A 16,948-nucleotide genomic window follows, 5' to 3' on the forward strand; every position below is an offset into this window, starting at 1 on the left:
ATCGGTGCGTGTTGACTGCGATACAATATCAGTGTATGTTGACAGGGATACATTATCAGTGTGTGTTGACAGGGATACATCATCAGTGCGTGTCAGTGTGTGTTGACAGGGATACATCATCAGTGTATGTCATCAAGGGATTATTGATAGGAATAAATTATCAGTGTGTGTTGATAGGGATACGTTATCAATATGTTTTGGCAGGATTACATTATCAATGTATGTTGACAGAGGTACATTATCAGTGTGAATTAATAGGGATACATTATCAGTGCGTGCTGACTGCGATACGTTATCAGTGTATTGACATCATAAGTGTATGTTGACAGGGATATATTATCAGTGTGTGTTGACAGGGATATATCATCAGTGCATTGACATCATAAGTGTATGTTGACAGGGATATATTATCAGTGTGTGTTGACAGGGATATATCATCAGTGCGTGTAGATAGGAATAGGTTATCAATGTGTGTTGACAGGAATACATTGTCAGTGTGTGTTGACAGAGATACATCGTCAGTGTATGTTGACAGGGATACATGATCAGTGTGAATTAATAGGGATACATTATCAGTGCGTGTTGACTGCGATACGTTATCAGTGTATGTTTACAGGGATACATCATAAGTGTATGTTGACAGGGATATATTATCAGTGTGTGTTGACAGGGATGCATCATCAGTGCGTGTAGATAGGAATAGGTTATCAGTGTGTGTTGACAGAAATACATTGTCAATGTGTGTTGACAGGGATACATTAAGTGTGTGTTGACAGCGATACATCATCAGTGTGTGTTGACAGGGATACGTTATCAGTGTGTGTTGACAGGGATTCAGTGTATTGACAGGGATACATTATCAGTGTGTGTTGACAGAGATTCATCATCAGTGTGTGTTGACATGGATACATCATTACAGGAATGTATTATCAGTGTGTGTTGACAGGAATACTTTATTAGTATGTGTTGACAGGGATACATTATCAGTGTGTGTTAACAGGAATACATTATCAGTGTGTGTAAACAGGGATACATTATCAGTGTATGTTGATAGGGATACATTATCAGTATGTATTGACAGGGATACATTATCAGAGTGTGTTGACAGGGATACAATGTCAGTGTATGTTGATAGGAATACATTATCAGTGTGTGTTGACAGGTATACCTTGTCAGTGTGTTGACAGGGATACATTGTCAGTGTATGTTGATAGGGATGCGTTATTAGTGTGTGTTGACAGGTATACTTTATCAGTGTGTTGACAGGGATACATTGTCAATGTATGTTGATAGGGATGCGTTATCAGTGTGTGTTGACAGGAAAATATCATCAGTGTACATTGATAAGGATACATTATAAGTGTGTGCTGACAGGGATATATATATATATATATATATGTATGTATGTGTATATATATATATATATATATATATATATAATAAATGTGCGACAGGGATACATTACCGGTGTGTGTTGACAGAATTATGCTTTCAGCGTGTATAAAGGGATATAGTTATCAGTGTGTGACAGGGATACATAACGGTGTGACAGGGATACAGTAACAGTGTGATAGTGATACATTATCAGTATGTTGACAGGAATGAATTAAGAGTGTCTGACAGGTGTGGTTTGTGACAGGGATACATTATCAGTTTGTTAACGGGAATGTTTTAAGAGTGTCGGACAGGTGTGGTTTGTGACAGGGATACATCATCAGTGTGTCCTACCAGGGATATACTGTCAGTGGGTGCTGACAGGGATACAGAGAGACACCGAGAAAAGAAAATCGTCGCATTTTCTCTCAGCTTTTTCGCAAGGCTTTCAATTACCATTGCCATCCTCGCTATGGGAAAAGGACTCTGCCCTCAACTGACTCTGGCTGACGTGGTCGTCTGTCTCAGCGCTTGTGCCAACAACGCCATTGTCTTCGTGTTCATCGTCGCCCTCAACACGCTCTTCAATGACTGGATGGCGTCATTCAGCGCTGACCGAAGTAGCACGGCCTCCGTGCAGGCTGTGTGCATTGGCATCACTTGTGGTGGGGGTATGTCGCTTCACCGTTGTTGCCGGTGTTGGAGATGCTCGTGGTGGTGGTGGTTTAGTGCTGCTGCCAGCCGCGTTTGTTTTTGTTACAACGTGTACCCCCGAAAGCGGAGTATGGCTGCCTACATGGCGGGGTAAAAACGGTCATACACGTAAAAGCCCACTCGTGTACATACGAGTGAACGTGGGTGTTGCAGCCCACGAACGCAAAAGATGAAGTTAGAACGTGTATCTCGTGAGCCTGGGGGCAGCAATTATAATTTGCGTGGTAATCACGTGCGGTTTTAATAGTGCTATGTATCATTGCTGTTATTCATTATCTTTATCAAAGAATATCACTAATGTGAACAACACATTTGGGGTGGGGGGTTATTTTTTTTATTTATAGACCTTACATGTGCTTCCGAAGAGTTTCCACAGGCCTCAACTGTGGTGAAGAACGTTTATCATTTTGAACGTTATTGTGTGAGCCTTGCTGTGGTGTGTGCGTTATTGTTATGTATATTGTATTGCTATTTGTTGAGGGCACTGCGATGTTAGTGTCGGTATCAAGGTTTCTTTGGGGGTAGATTCTGAGTAACGTTCATCCATCTCGCTGTCTGCTGATCTCGGTCGTCGATCGTCTCCTCCGTTGAGCACTTAGTGGCACTGTCTTCTTTACAGCAGGACCAGCATTCTTCCTTGTGTTTTCATTCATAGACCACTGTACATGTTTCCACAGTCAGCTTAGCGCTGGATATCTACCTCCATACAGCTTTAGTCGATAGTTCGGAATGCTCCGACTACTTTATGCTGGCAGTGTCTTTAATCTGAGTTGTTCAGTGTATGCCAGCAACGCAGAATGCTTGGCTTCAAAGACAGACTGGAAGTCAGCCAGACAGGATGTTGCCTTTCCCTTTTGCCAAAGGTAATCATTGCTGCACTGGCCATTCAGGTGAGCCAGATAAAGAAAGAGCTAGTATTATTCAATAAGGGGGAGTCAGTTCAACACACATTTTAATGTACGCACACTGTTAAAAGTACGTTACACAATGTGACGTTACGTGTGTAATGAAACGTGGATATAACTTGAACTGTTAGTGAATCTGCGTTCAGTCGAATTCGATCGTTCTCAGTATATACCAGAAACCTGTTGCAATTTTTTTCCCCCTTGTACACAAGGTTATATTTTGACTTTTCACGAAATCAATGTGATTCAACATTCACATAGCAAAACATTTGGTCCATCAATGATCATCGAAAAAAAATAAATAAATAAAATCATTAATTTGTTGAGATACAAGGGTTATTTTTCAATATGATAATACTTATAATAGTAATAATAAGATGAAGAACAATAACAAATAATAAAGAACAAGATAAACAAGATACCAAATGTCACATCATGGCATGTATACATGTTGAAATAGCTTCAAGGAGCACCAGTATTTTTTTGTTTGTTGTTGTTGTTGTTTTTTTATAAAGTGTTATTAAAGGATTATTTAACTATGTTATCCATTACCTGCGGCAGCTTACTTCTTTTATCAAAATTGATGTACAAACATGTCAAATTTTGCAGTATATTCATTTCTGATATTGTTAAAAAAAATTCTATCAAACATGCATCATTCATATACTGTATTATGATGGCAGTTTTCATTTTACTCAATGTTCTATTATCAACACAGAGTATGGGAGCCATTTTTAAACAAAATCACAGTAATTCATTTCCATTGTGTGTATATGCTTTTCTAACTTGTATCTATACTTGAGGTCAAGCAGGAATGCTTGCAGAGTTGGTTTTATTTGATTGATTCTACTCCTGTGTATACAAAATTTTGCCCATAATAACATTAAATCTAAAGTATCATCCATTGTATTTTTATCATCAGTTCCAAACAATGCCAGTTCAAAGTTCAATGACAGTCTTTCACAGTTTTCACATTTCTCTCTCAATAGCTTATTAAAGTCCTGCCAAAAGGTTTGCGTAACTGGACAAAACCATAAATAATGTTGCACTGTGTCTTTTTCAGTATAACAGAAATTACATTTATCATCGTCAACTACACCCATGTTTTTTAGGACAATATTTGATACTAAAATTCCATGACATATTCTAAGCTGAAACCATTTCATCTTTATTTCTTTGATTCTGTTTATCTTTTTCAATGTTTTCTTCCAGTCAATCTGTGAACCTAACCTATTTTCTCATTTCATAAAAGCTTTCATATCAAAAATTTCGTTTTTCTCCAAGATTATATCGTAATAAATCCGTGTTCCCTTTTTTACCCCACAAATGGTTTTTAACGCCTTACTATTTTCATGGTTGTGATGATTATCTAATACTATATTTCTTTTTCTGATGTATTCTTTGATTGATTGAATGCAACTAAGGTAATTAAGGTAATTCGTTCTTATTCCCCACTTCTTAAAAAAGCCTTCCTGCCTTAAAAACTGGCAGATTTCATCCAGAATATCACGCACGAAAAATGCATTTTTTGCAGTCCAGTTCTTAAAATCAAAAGGATTGTTGTCGATTCTAAATTTAGCATTGAAAAAGATGGGTTCAGCTAATAACTCTTTACTGTTATCTAGTTCAGTGTGTGTGTTGAAATTGTCATAAGCTTTCATAACGTCTTTCCAAAAGTTATTATAATTATCTTTTAAGAACCTCTTCGAGCCATAACAGTTTAACCTAGCTATTTCCGGGCAAGTGGTTTGTAATATTCTTTTCCATTTGAAATTTCCTACATAGAGTTTCCTTACCCAGGACAGTTTCAGTGCTTGTATAAATGCGTGTATGTTTGGTAATCCAATGCCCCCATTTTCAATAATGTGAACTGAGTGTATTCGTTTTATTTTGTCCGGCTTCTTGTCCCATACAAATTCAAAACACATATTCTGAAGTTTTTTAATTTCACTGTCTGGTGGGTTTGGTAACAACATCCACAGGTACACTAGTCTAGACAGTATGAGGGATTTTAATATAGCTACCCTTCCTAGTGGTGTACACGATCGTTTAGACCAAATCTTGAATAAATTTCTAACTTCCATTAGTTTGTCTTCTACGTTAAATTCTGTCAAGTGTGATAGATCATTCATAAACCAAATGCCAAGGATTTTAAATTTCTTAAGATTCCAATTCATACGTTTTTCTGTTAAATACTTTACATTTGAATTCTTATTTCTACCTAACCATACATTAACTGTTTTTTCAATATTTAATTTTAAACCTGAAATTTCTTCAAAAGAATTTAATGTATCAAATAACTTATTATAAGATTTTCTATCTCCGTCAAGCGTGAATGAAGTGTCATCTGCAAACTGGCTTATTTTGAATTCTATGTCTGAAATCTGTATCCCTTTAATTTCTTCATCTTCCCGAATTTTACACGCTAGTATCTATGCACACAATACAAATAAATATGGTGATAGTGGATCCCCTTGTCTACACCCTCTGCCTATGGGGAAGCTTCGAGACCTTTTTCCGTTAACTATCACATAGGCTTTGATATTATTATAAAAGGTATGTATCCATTGACTAATATCCTTTCCAAAACCAAACGCTTTCAGAACATTTTGAATATAATTCCAATTGACAGAGTCAAAGGCTTTCTTAAAGTCTATGGAAACTAAAAGACCAGGCAGATTTCTTTTTTCTAGGTAGTTTATCATGTCGTACAATGTTCGTATATTGTCTCCTATGTACCGTCCTGCTATAAACTCTGTCTGGTCCTCGTGAATAAGTTTTGGTAATACTGTTTTCATCCGGTTTGCAATACAAGTTGACCCAATTTTATAAGTGACATTAAGGAGAGAAATTGGTCGCCAGTTTGTTAAGTATTCCCTAGGTTTATCTCCCTTCGGTAAACATATTACAAGTCCTTCTTTTTGTGTGATAGACATTTCCCCTTTAGTAAAGCCCTCATTTAGTGATCGAATTACAAAATCTCCTAGCTGTCTCCAAAAGAACTTAAAAAAATTAACAGTCATTCCGTCAGTTCCTGGGCTTTTGTCGTTTTGCATGTTTTTTAATGCTTGCGAAGCTTCTTCTTTACTTATCAGTCCCTCTAATTCGTCAGATTCGTCTTTATTCAATGTTGGTACTTTTGTGTAAAGATCGATATCTATCATTCTACAATTTCTATTTTTATAAAGTTCCTCGTAAAACGTCTTTGTTTCTTCTAACATTTCTTCTCTATCCGATAAAACTCTACCGTCTTCTGTCACCAGTTTCAACATCTGTTTGCTTACAAAGTGCCTTTTCTCCAAAGAACAAAAATATTTATCTATTTTTTCCCCTTGAGATGCCCATCTTGCCTTAGACCTTAAAATTACTCCTTCCATTTTTGTTTTCCTAAATTCAGCTAGATGTAATTTTTTCTCATTCAACAGTATTAGATCACCTTCGTTTAAGGGTGACTTTCTCTCTAAATTTTGTATTTCGTTTTCTAATTTTTGTTCATGCTGTTTTGATTCCCTTGTCCTATGTATGCTATATGTAATTGACTTTGCTCTGATTTCCATAAGAAGCGTATCTAAAAACAGTTGGTCTGATATCATGAACTGAATATTGTCATTAGGTATCTGGTTCAGGTTATCTCTTGCATATGGAAATACTGCATATTGACCTTTTATTTCTTCAATAGTTTCATTTATAAGTTTTACGTATGCATGATCTGTGAGTAATGAAGAGTTAAATTTCCACAAGGTTTTAATTTTCTCCTCAGTCTTAAAGGTGAGTTCAGTCAATATCAAGGAATGGTCACTTCTATATCCATAAACAATATCTACATTGCTAACATAAGTAATCAGTGTATCTGAGACTAAAAAGAAATCAAGTCTACTTTGCTGAAATGGGTTTGTTCTCCTCCAACTATATCGGAGAACTTCTGGATTTAGCTCTCTCCAAACATCTACCAGTTCTAAATGGGAAATCATTTGAAATACTACTTCTCTAGCTTTGGCATTGTTAATGTGTTTATAATTATAATAATCGAGACTTGGATTTAATACAAGGTTCCAATCTCCTGCAATGATCACATCCAAGACATCTAGCGCTACAATCTTTTCTTTAATTTCTTCGAAAAAATCAGGTTCGTCTTTGTTTGGACCATAAATATTTACGAGCACTATATGTCTACCCATTGTATTTAACACCAGTATAATGTAGTTTCCTTTTTTATCCCTTATTATCTTTTTAATTTTGAAATAAAAATTATTGTTCAGTAATATAGCCACTCCTCTCGATCTGCTGTTATTTGAGGAAAATACACATTCATAACCCCATTCAGTTCTAATCTGTTGCTCTAATGTCTTAGTGAAGTGGGTATCCTGTATGAAATACACTGAACAGTTTTTCTGTCTTAAATGTTGAAATACATCTCTTCTTTTTTGGAAATTACCTAGACCTTGGCAGTTGAGAGATGATATTGTAAAGCTACACATTACTAGTTTGCTTGTCTGGTATAAAACTAATGCTCCTTATTTTCATTGTGCATTTTTCAGACATACCGTGTTTATGTTTGTCATGACGTAAAGCATAAGTTTGACAAAAATGAATATTATCAAAAATAAAGTGTGAAATGTACGTAACTTGAAAAAAGAAAAAGAAAATATATTGAAAGTGACAAAACATTCTTCTGCGGATGGGTTTCGCTGGGCATTTAGCACATGAAAACACAAGTACTGTTATGGATTAGTAACATATACATGTATAAATCAGTTCACCGATACACGGTTACTTACGTAAACATGTAGAAGTCATAGACCACATGAACTGAAGTAACCCCATGTAACTTTCTCTGGGGGCATAAATATTGCAAAAGGAAGAAAAAGCAACACACACACTAAAAACAACACACACAAAGTAGCAATACAGCTTCCATTTCTTTTTTCAATTATATACCTAAAAAGACAACACCGAAAAGCAAACCAAAAAGGAAAATGTGGTCTTCGCATAGATTTCAACCAAGGGCCACAACCCTCCCCAACTTTCCGCGCCGGCATTGTACTGCACCCCCTCCCTCCCCCCCCCCCCCCCCACCCCCCTTTATGCCCCCTTCCCCCTTCCCCTTCCCCTTCCCCTTCACCCTCCCCGCCCCGCAGAGAACAGCAGGGGAAAAAAATCATGCTTGTGCGGGAAAACAAAACAAAACAAAACAAAACAAACTCACACACACACACACACACACACACACACACACACACTCAAAAGAAAAAACCAAAAAAAAAAAAAACACTCACACAAAAACGTGCACTACGTGACCAGATGAAAACATCTGAGCTGATTTCATAACACCAACCTGTCCTCCCTGTACGCGTCCATCCAAACCTGATGTCCTTAGATTTTTCGTTATCGGTACAACTGTACTTTTAGCATAAAAAAATGTATACATTTCTATGTTTGTAGATTGGTATTTTGCTCTATATTAACACTTTTGTAAACCCGCGGAGTATTGCATATTTATCATGCACACGCAACCGCTGATGTTACTCCTGTGTATGTAGAAAATAAATATACTAATAAAAAATATTAAAGTGACAACAGCCAGTTTACCAACAATATATATGGAGTGATGCATCACAGTAATAACAACACGTGTTAAACAACATCATCAAGACATGCACAAAAAGGACTTCATTTAGTACAGTGGTTTTGGCTATTTGATTGAAACCAGTTTCAGTTTCACTCTCTCAAGGAGGCGCCAACGCGCTCGGACAAATCCACACATGCCACACCACGTCCGCGATTCATATGCCCGGGCAGCAGCACAACCCAACGCGTCTGAATGCATACATACATATATACATATATCTTTACTGTGACCTAATTTGACTCAGTGACATTCAAGAATGACAAAGTGGCCACACACACACACACACACACACACACTGATGCACGCACTTGCTGACTCACCCACATGCACACACATCGACTCACCCTCACAGTCACACGCACGCATGTGAACACGCGCGCGCATGCGCACACGCGCGCACTCACAAAAGAAAAAGAAAACATTCACACATACCTCACATTCCCACCCACACACACTTACACTTGCACACACACTCACACTCGCACGCACATACACACCAAAAAAACACAAAACAAAAACAAACAAACAAACTCATAATTACCGGTTCTAGAACATTTCCAATAGTTCACCCTACGCGCACAATGATTTCATGACACGAATTTTTTTTTTTTTTTTTAATGAAAATAAAAATTTTTTTAAAAAACAAGAGAGAGAGAGAGAACAAAAAACGCAATACCTTCTGTATTCATGTATCAATTACACACGATGCACATATCAATTTCACAGATTACACGAACCTCTTCCGACTATCTTATTCACATTGAGTCAAACTGCATTCATTCAGAATTCAGTCTTCAGGTGTCTTTTCCTTTACACTCTGTCACACCCAAACACATGCTTCTTAATAATAATGAGTTTTAAAAAAAATTTAAAAAAAAAAACTACAACAGCAAAACACTCACACACTTGAAATCCCGAAAGTGACAGCAGCCAGCTGATCAACAGTGTATATAGGGATACAGAGTGATGCCTCACAGTATTAACAACAAATATTCAACATCGCCAAGACACACGAAGGCATAATTTAGTTATGTAAGATACCTGACTGAAACCAGCATCATGCAACAATTAATGCATGCATGTATGTATCTTTTCTAGCGTCAAATTTGAGCCTGTGAAATTAAGAATAACTTAATCGCCACACACACACACACACATACACTCGCGCGCACGCGCGCCTATAAAATAAATAGATGAATAAATAAAGATAAATAAATAATTTAAATTTAAAAATCCCACTCATAAGCCGACTCACACCCACATGAATACACACACACACACCCACATCCACACACCCACACACATATACACACACACACGCCATACATACTCACTCAAACCACACACACATATACGCAAAGAGAGGGAACAGATAAAAAATTTTAAAAAAACAACAAAAGAAAAGAAAAAAAACACAAAAAAAACAAACAACTAGAAAGCAAAACCAAATTTAGCGATTCTAGAACATTTCCAATAGTTTACTCCACGAGCAAAGCAAAACCAAAATTAGCGATTCTAGAGCGTTTCCAATAGTTTACACCACAAGCACTATAACAAAATATAGACCAAGGTGAATAAAATCGAACGCCGCACCGTCTGTAGATTTCAGTTTACTTGTATCAGTTTCACACAGTGCACGTTTCGACCCGTACCTCTTCGAATCTGTTATTCAAACTGACACTCAGATTCACTCCAGAAATGCGTCCTTTCAGAATTCACAGTTGACTGCTGTTCCAGTCCTCGGCTAAGTCTTCTACATCGCTCTCTGCCACACCCAATCACAAGCTTCTTCCCGTACTATCTCGCCCTCAGCACTAAGTAGACTTTCCTACCCCCCCCCCCACCCCCGCCCCCACCCCACCCCCCAAAAAAAAAACATACTCAACACTCCTCGTGGTCATCCTTCTGCCTTATTTATACGTAACCACAAATTTAACAGTCCAGTCTCATTTCTCATTTGACAAGATTATATAGATAATACACATTAATACTAATTAATACATTTTATTACACTAAAAAAAAAAATTAAAAAAAACCCTTGGTATCAGTCCAGTGTTCATGAATTATCAGTGTTATCTGTCTATCACACCAACCTGTTTTCTTCTTCGATGCTGATATCACCTGGTGACATGGCTCGTTTGAAGGCATCATCTAAGTCCGTGTGAATGTTGATTTTCACGATCACACCATTTTTTAGTTTTGCCACAATCTTCCCAGAAGAGGTCCAAGCGGACATGGTAGCCGAGTGGTTCATGGCACTCCTCAGCAGTTTGTAGTTTGCTGCCGTCAGGTCCTCTCCGATGCTGGTGCCCTTTCCTTTCAGCTTTCGCCGGTTGATCAGCACCTGGTCTCTCTTCTTACGGTCGAAGAACCGAACCAGTATCGGTCTAGGTTTGTCCCCGCCACGCCTGCCAGTCCTGTGTGCCACCTCTATGTCAGCTATTTTGACATTCACCCCCACGTTGTCAGTAAAGAGAGAACACTTCATCTTTGCACAGTCCTCTGCTGTCTCGTTCTCTTTCTCTGGGACTTGGAACACCAGGTGACACCTCCGGGAGTATTGTTCCAGGTCATTTTGTTCTTTCTCCACCTCCCTTATTCTGTTCTCTTGCTGTCTGATGATATTATGCATCGTCTCATTTTTCTTTTTCACGTCTCTCAACTCCCGGTCTTGTCTTTCTCTCTCAGCCTCCATGTCAAACACCTTCCCTTCCAAAGCAACGATTTTTTCCATGAAATTATTTGTTAATGTTTTTATTTCTTCTTTCATCTTTGTAAAGTCTTCTCTCGTCGGTAAATCTTCCAGACACTCTAGACGCTTTTCTATCTTGTTGAGAACGGCTTGGATATCCATATTGGCAGATTTTTCACTGCTGGCGAGCTCTACTATGTGTTGACGTTTTTCTGTCTTGTTTGAAGGTAGTTTGTTCAGCACAAATACTGACGTCACTATCTTCTGTTGACGAAGAATATATTCTTTTACTTCTCGGCTCACTCATCTCCTTCCACTGTCCACTTTCTCCTCACACTCTTTTTGCACAACACAGAATCCAAAGTTCAGCAGAGTCCACAATTTCGGGAAGCACTGTTCAAACACAACACGATATCGGTGCACCTGTACCCATGTCAGTCTCCATTATGTCGCCGTTGTTAACTCTCTCCATACGAACGGCGAAAGAGACGACGTTAACAGCGTTTCACCCCAATTACCATCATCAAAATATTGCAAGCGGAAGGCTCTTATACTGAAGAGGTGAATGTTGACAAAGAATACCACAATTCTGACGACGGAAGCTAAAGGTTGGGTCATTCAGACACCCACTGGACATCCGAGGGGTCTGTGTAGAGGAGAAGAGAGGACTAGCCGTACTGAGTGAGTTAACATTTTTTATGCGCCTTTTGCCCGCCGATCCGGAATTCAGATGATGTTAAAAAACATATCGTTAGAATCGTCGAGGACTTGTCTACTCCTTTGCACTGTCGTAATGACAATCGGATAATCAGAAATCGCGCTCTTAATTAATTTTGGACAGAGCTTGGAAAGACGACTGCGCCCCACTTGAGCGAGAACTCACCCCGTCCTTGTAAATTTATTATAAAGATATTAAGTATACCTTTTATCAATTACTTCAAAATGTGCATTGCAAACCGTGCCAAATCATGACGCTGACAGAGATCAAGGTTTTCGTTTGGCGTGCCTAGTAGCACTATATCATCGTGATATTGTTATATGGAATGTTTCCCATGCAGAAAAATTAAACACAGTTTCCGCATCAGTTTGACGTGGTCGCTGTGGTGTGGTCGGCTGGGCAGTAACCTAGATGAACTGACTTAACTACGTGTGTGTGTGTGTGTGTTATGATTTATGAACAGGCCCAAAAAGCTATGTTTTCGTTACTTCAGTCAGCCAGAAATCAAGATTTACCTTTACATATAGTTCTGGACATGTACCAGTCTATGATTGTTCCTATTTTGTTGTATGGTGCAGAAATATGGGGTTATGAAAATGTAGATATACTTGAAAAATTAGAATTGAATTTTTTGAAACGCTTGTTCAAACTGAACAGAAATACTATGACTCAAATTGTTTATGGAGAAACTGGTATTTATCCAATTAGTGTGTTAGTGAAAATGAGATCAGTTCGATTTTGGACCAGCTTAGTTATATCAAACAGAAAAATATTCTGGGAAAACATGTTTGATATTACTTGATTTATATCGAAATGGTATTTATTCTTCAAAATGGATGAGTTGTATCAGACAAATTTTAAGAGAAACAGGGTATGACTGTGTTTGGGATGCTCAATTCTTCTTAAAGAGGGAATCTTTCTGCAAGAATGTCAACATTGCTTTGAGAGATAGTTTTCAAAATCTATGTGCTCAATTCTTCTTAAAGAGGGAATCTTTCTGCAAGAATGTCAACATTGCTTTGAGAGATAGTTTTCAAAATCTATGGAGACATGCTCTAGAGGCGAGTAGTAAATGTTTCTTTTTTTCGAAATTTCAAAAGTGGATTTGGCAGAGAAAAATATATACGTCAAATGCCTGATAATTACGTTATTAGCTTCTTCAGATTTCGAAGCAGTAATCATAAGCTGGAAATAGAAGCAGGGAAACACAAAGGCACACCACGAGAGTTACGGCTTTGTAAGGTTTGTAACATGTCTGTGATTGGGGATGAGTTTCATTTTATAATGGAATGTCCCAATTACGATCAGTTACGAAATAGATATTTTCCTAAAAAACATTTGTCTCCAAAATCGGTTTTTAATTTTTGTAAATGCTCAAAGAAGGCAAAAAAAAAGTCATTTTAGTCATCAGCTGCTATGCCCCGACGATGACCAACCCTGATGACATCAAAGAAGCTTTCTACGAGGAGCTCAGCCGCACCATTTCAGCGGTAGACAGAAAGGACAGGCTGATCATCCTCGGGGATTTCAATGCCCGCGTCGGCGTGGACTTCTCCTCGTGGCCAAAAGTCCTAGGACAGCACAGCACTGGCAAGTGCAACTCCAACGGACTGCTTTTGCTCTCGCTCTGTGCGCAGCATGGACTGACCATAACCAATACCCTGTTCCAACAAGCGGACAAGTACAAGAACACATGGATGCATCCCCGCTCCAAACAATGGCACATGCTGGACTATGTGATTGTCCGGCAGAGGGACAGAGATGATGTTTCCATTACACGCTGCATGAGAGGAGCAGTCTGTTAGTCGGACCATCGCCTGGTACGCAGCAAGATGAACATCAGACTTGCACGCAAGCTCCAACCAGCCAGGCAGAAACCCCCTAGGAAGCTGAACATCCACCGCCTCCCTATCACCAAGGACGTGCTGCAGCAGCAAATCCAAGTAACTCTCCAAGAAATTCCTGCATCGACTGATGTAGAAGAGGTATGGAGCACCTTTAGAGATGCTGTGTACACAGCAGCAGCTGACACACTCGGCTTTGTACAGAGGAGCCACAAAGACTGGTTTGACGAGAACGACTCTGGAATCTCCAAGCTCCTGAACACACTGCATATACGGCATCAGGATCACATTTCCGATAAAGACTGCCGGAGGAAGGAGAACCAGTTCTTACAAACCAAGCAACTCGTACAGAAGAGGCTGCGTGAGATGGTGGGATAGAAAGTCCGAAGAGCTTCAGTCCGCTGCTGATGCTCACGACATGAAGAACTTCCATGATGGTCTCCGAGCTGTGTATGGGCCGAAAGTCACAGGATCAACCCCTGTCCGAGCCTCGGACCAGACCACCCTCCTGACAGACAAGAAAGACATCCTTGCCCGCTGGGCAGAGCACTTCAACACCCTCCTCAACAGGGACTCGTCTGTATCTGACGAGGCAATTGCAGCCCTCCCACAGCTACCAGTCAATGACCAGTCAATGACTCGCTAGCTGCCCCTCCCACCAAGGTCGAGACCCAGAAGGCCCTGAAGCTGACAATGGAATCCAGGCTGACATCTACAAGTATGGAGGCGAGGTGCTGACAGACAAGCTGACCGCCCTGTTCCAGTCTATCTGGGAGAGAGGGGAGGTCCCCAGGATTTCAAGGATGCTTCTATTGTCCACATTTACAAATGGAAGGGAGACAAAACATCCTGTGATAACCACCGTGGAATCTCTCTCCTCTGCATCGCCGGCAAGATCGTCGCCCGCATCACACTGAACAGACTGGTTGACCATGTCTCCAACACAGTCATCCCTGAAGCACAGTGCGGCTTCTGCTCAGGCAGGGGAACATGTGAAATGGTGTTTGCCGTACGCCAGATGCAGTTCTCCTGTATGCTTGTGAAACATGGACCCTTACAGCAGAATTGGAGAAGAGGATTCAGGCCTCAGAAATGAGATGCTTCAGAAGACTGCTTGGCATCTCTTATAAAGACCATATAACCAATGAGGAAGTCAAAAACAGAATAAGGCAAGCCATTGGTCCCTATGAAGACCTTCTCACCACCATCAAGAGGCCCAAATTAAAATGGTTCGGCCACGTAACAAGAGGAGAGGGGCTTGCCAAGACAGTGCTCCAGGGAACAGTCAGAGGAGGAAGGAAGAGAGGAAGACAGAAGAAGAGATGGGAAGACAACATCACAGAATGGACAGGATTGAAGCTGAGCGAGGCGGTCAAATGTGCGAAAGACAGGGATGGATGGAGAGGACTGGCTGACAGGTCATCTGTAGCGCCCCAACGGCAACCGCCATGGGGCAGCTGAGCTGAGCTGAGATGCAAGAGAAGTGCCGTGAGCAGAACAAGGAGCTCCAAATGGTCTTTGTAGACCTAAGGCCTTTGACATGGTGAACCGCCATGGTCTGTGGAAGATCCTCCTAAAGTTCGGCTGCCCAGAGAGCCTAATCCAGCTGATTGAGTCTTTCCACGATGGCATGCAGGCAAGAGGACAGGAAAATACTGACATGTCGGATCAGTTCCCTGTGGTAAATGGAGTGAAGCAGGGCTGCGTTTTGGCACCCACACTCCATTCTCTTCTCTGCCATACTGATTGACGCCTTCCAAGACTGTGACTGGGACATCTACATTCAGTTTCGCACAGATGGCAAACTTTTCAACTTGCGACGACTCCATGCCAGGTCCAGGGTGTTTGAAGCACTGATGAGAGTTCCTCTTCGCTGATGACTGCGTGCTTGCTGCACACACCCATGAGTACATGCAGTTCATTATGGACAGGTTCTCAACCTCCTGCCGGCGCTTTGAACTCTCCATCAGCCTCAGCAAGACTGAGTCCATGTACCAACCAGCTAGCTCACAGAACGCCAGTGCCTTCCCCCCACCTGCAATCAAGATCAATGACACAGAGATCAAGTCAGTCGACAAGTTTTGCTACCTGGGCAGCACCCTATGCAGCAACGGAGCCCTTGATGTAGAAGTGACGCTGCGCATCGCCAAGGCCAGCTCAGCCTTTGGCAGACTCAACAACAGGCTGTGGAACAACAAAGGCATCAGGCTCAGAACCAAGATGAAAACCTACAGAGCTGTTGTGCTGACCACCTTGTTGTACCGCTGTGAAACATGGACGACGTATCGCCGTCACATTCAACAACTTAAGCAGTTTCACCAGAGATTCCTACGAAAGATCCTCGGCATAAAGTGGCGAGATAGGGTCTCCAACCTCCAGGTCCTAGAGAGGAGCGGCCTGCCCAGCATCGAAAGCCTGCTGATCCAGTACCAGCTACGCTGTACAGGACACGTTGTCCGCATGACAGACAGCAGGGTCCCGAAGATGCTTTTGTATGGCCAGCTGAAGGAAGGCCACCGTGAACTTGGAAGACCCTGTAAGCGCTTTAAGAACACCTTGAAGACAAACCTCAAAGCCTGTGACATAGACATCGCTTCCTGAGAAACTGATGCCCTTGACCGCTGTCGCTGGAGGATGCTCCAGACGTTTGAAAACAAGAGAACGCTGGCCATTAAGGAGAAGCGTGAGCGAAGGAAGCAGGGCTCAACTTCTGGAGCCGTTTTCCCTTGCAACACCTGTGGGAAGTGCTGTGCATCCAGAATCGGCCTCTTCTCCCACATGAGGACACACACCGACAGATAAGCCTGCCTGCCTACTCATCCGTCGGACCGACGGGAGACTCCATCATCAAGATTATTAGACTTGCATATGTTACCTAGCTACACTTTTGGAGTTAAAAGACAATTGTTGTTTTCTCAACTTTCATGTGACACTGTTGTGTGTTTGGAAATGTTTGTTCTGGGCATGAACAGATTATTTTGCAGTAATCCTCCATACTCCAATAGGTGTGAAAAGATAATTAAAACTTGAAACGTGTGTGTGTGTGTGTGTGTCTGTGTGTGCGCGCGCGCG

At 40.6% G+C, this 16,948-nt stretch overlaps 1 protein-coding gene across 9 annotated transcripts in view; it reads left to right on the plus strand.

The window, feature by feature from the left end:
* The window catches only part of LOC143291172 (uncharacterized), a 54,999-nt gene that overhangs the window by 14,005 nt on the left and 24,046 nt on the right, over positions 1-16,948 (plus strand). For 3 of the 9 annotated variants that reach the window (XM_076600883.1, XM_076600877.1, XM_076600879.1), the window contains one exon: positions 1,719-2,045. The exons of 2 other annotated variants lie outside the window; for them this stretch is intronic. In XM_076600883.1, coding sequence (XP_076456998.1) covers positions 1,847-2,045 — 199 coding nt within the window. In that variant the 5' untranslated portion in view covers positions 1,719-1,846. Of the gene's footprint in view, positions 1-1,704; positions 2,046-16,948 lie in introns of all 9 variants that reach the window. 4 more of the 9 variants (XM_076600880.1, XM_076600881.1, XM_076600882.1 and 1 more) reach the window with 2 other exon arrangements.

This window comes from Babylonia areolata, chromosome 16, assembly GCF_041734735.1.
Source record: "Babylonia areolata isolate BAREFJ2019XMU chromosome 16, ASM4173473v1, whole genome shotgun sequence".
In the NCBI taxonomy this organism is placed as follows: Eukaryota; Metazoa; Mollusca; class Gastropoda; order Neogastropoda; family Buccinidae; genus Babylonia; species Babylonia areolata.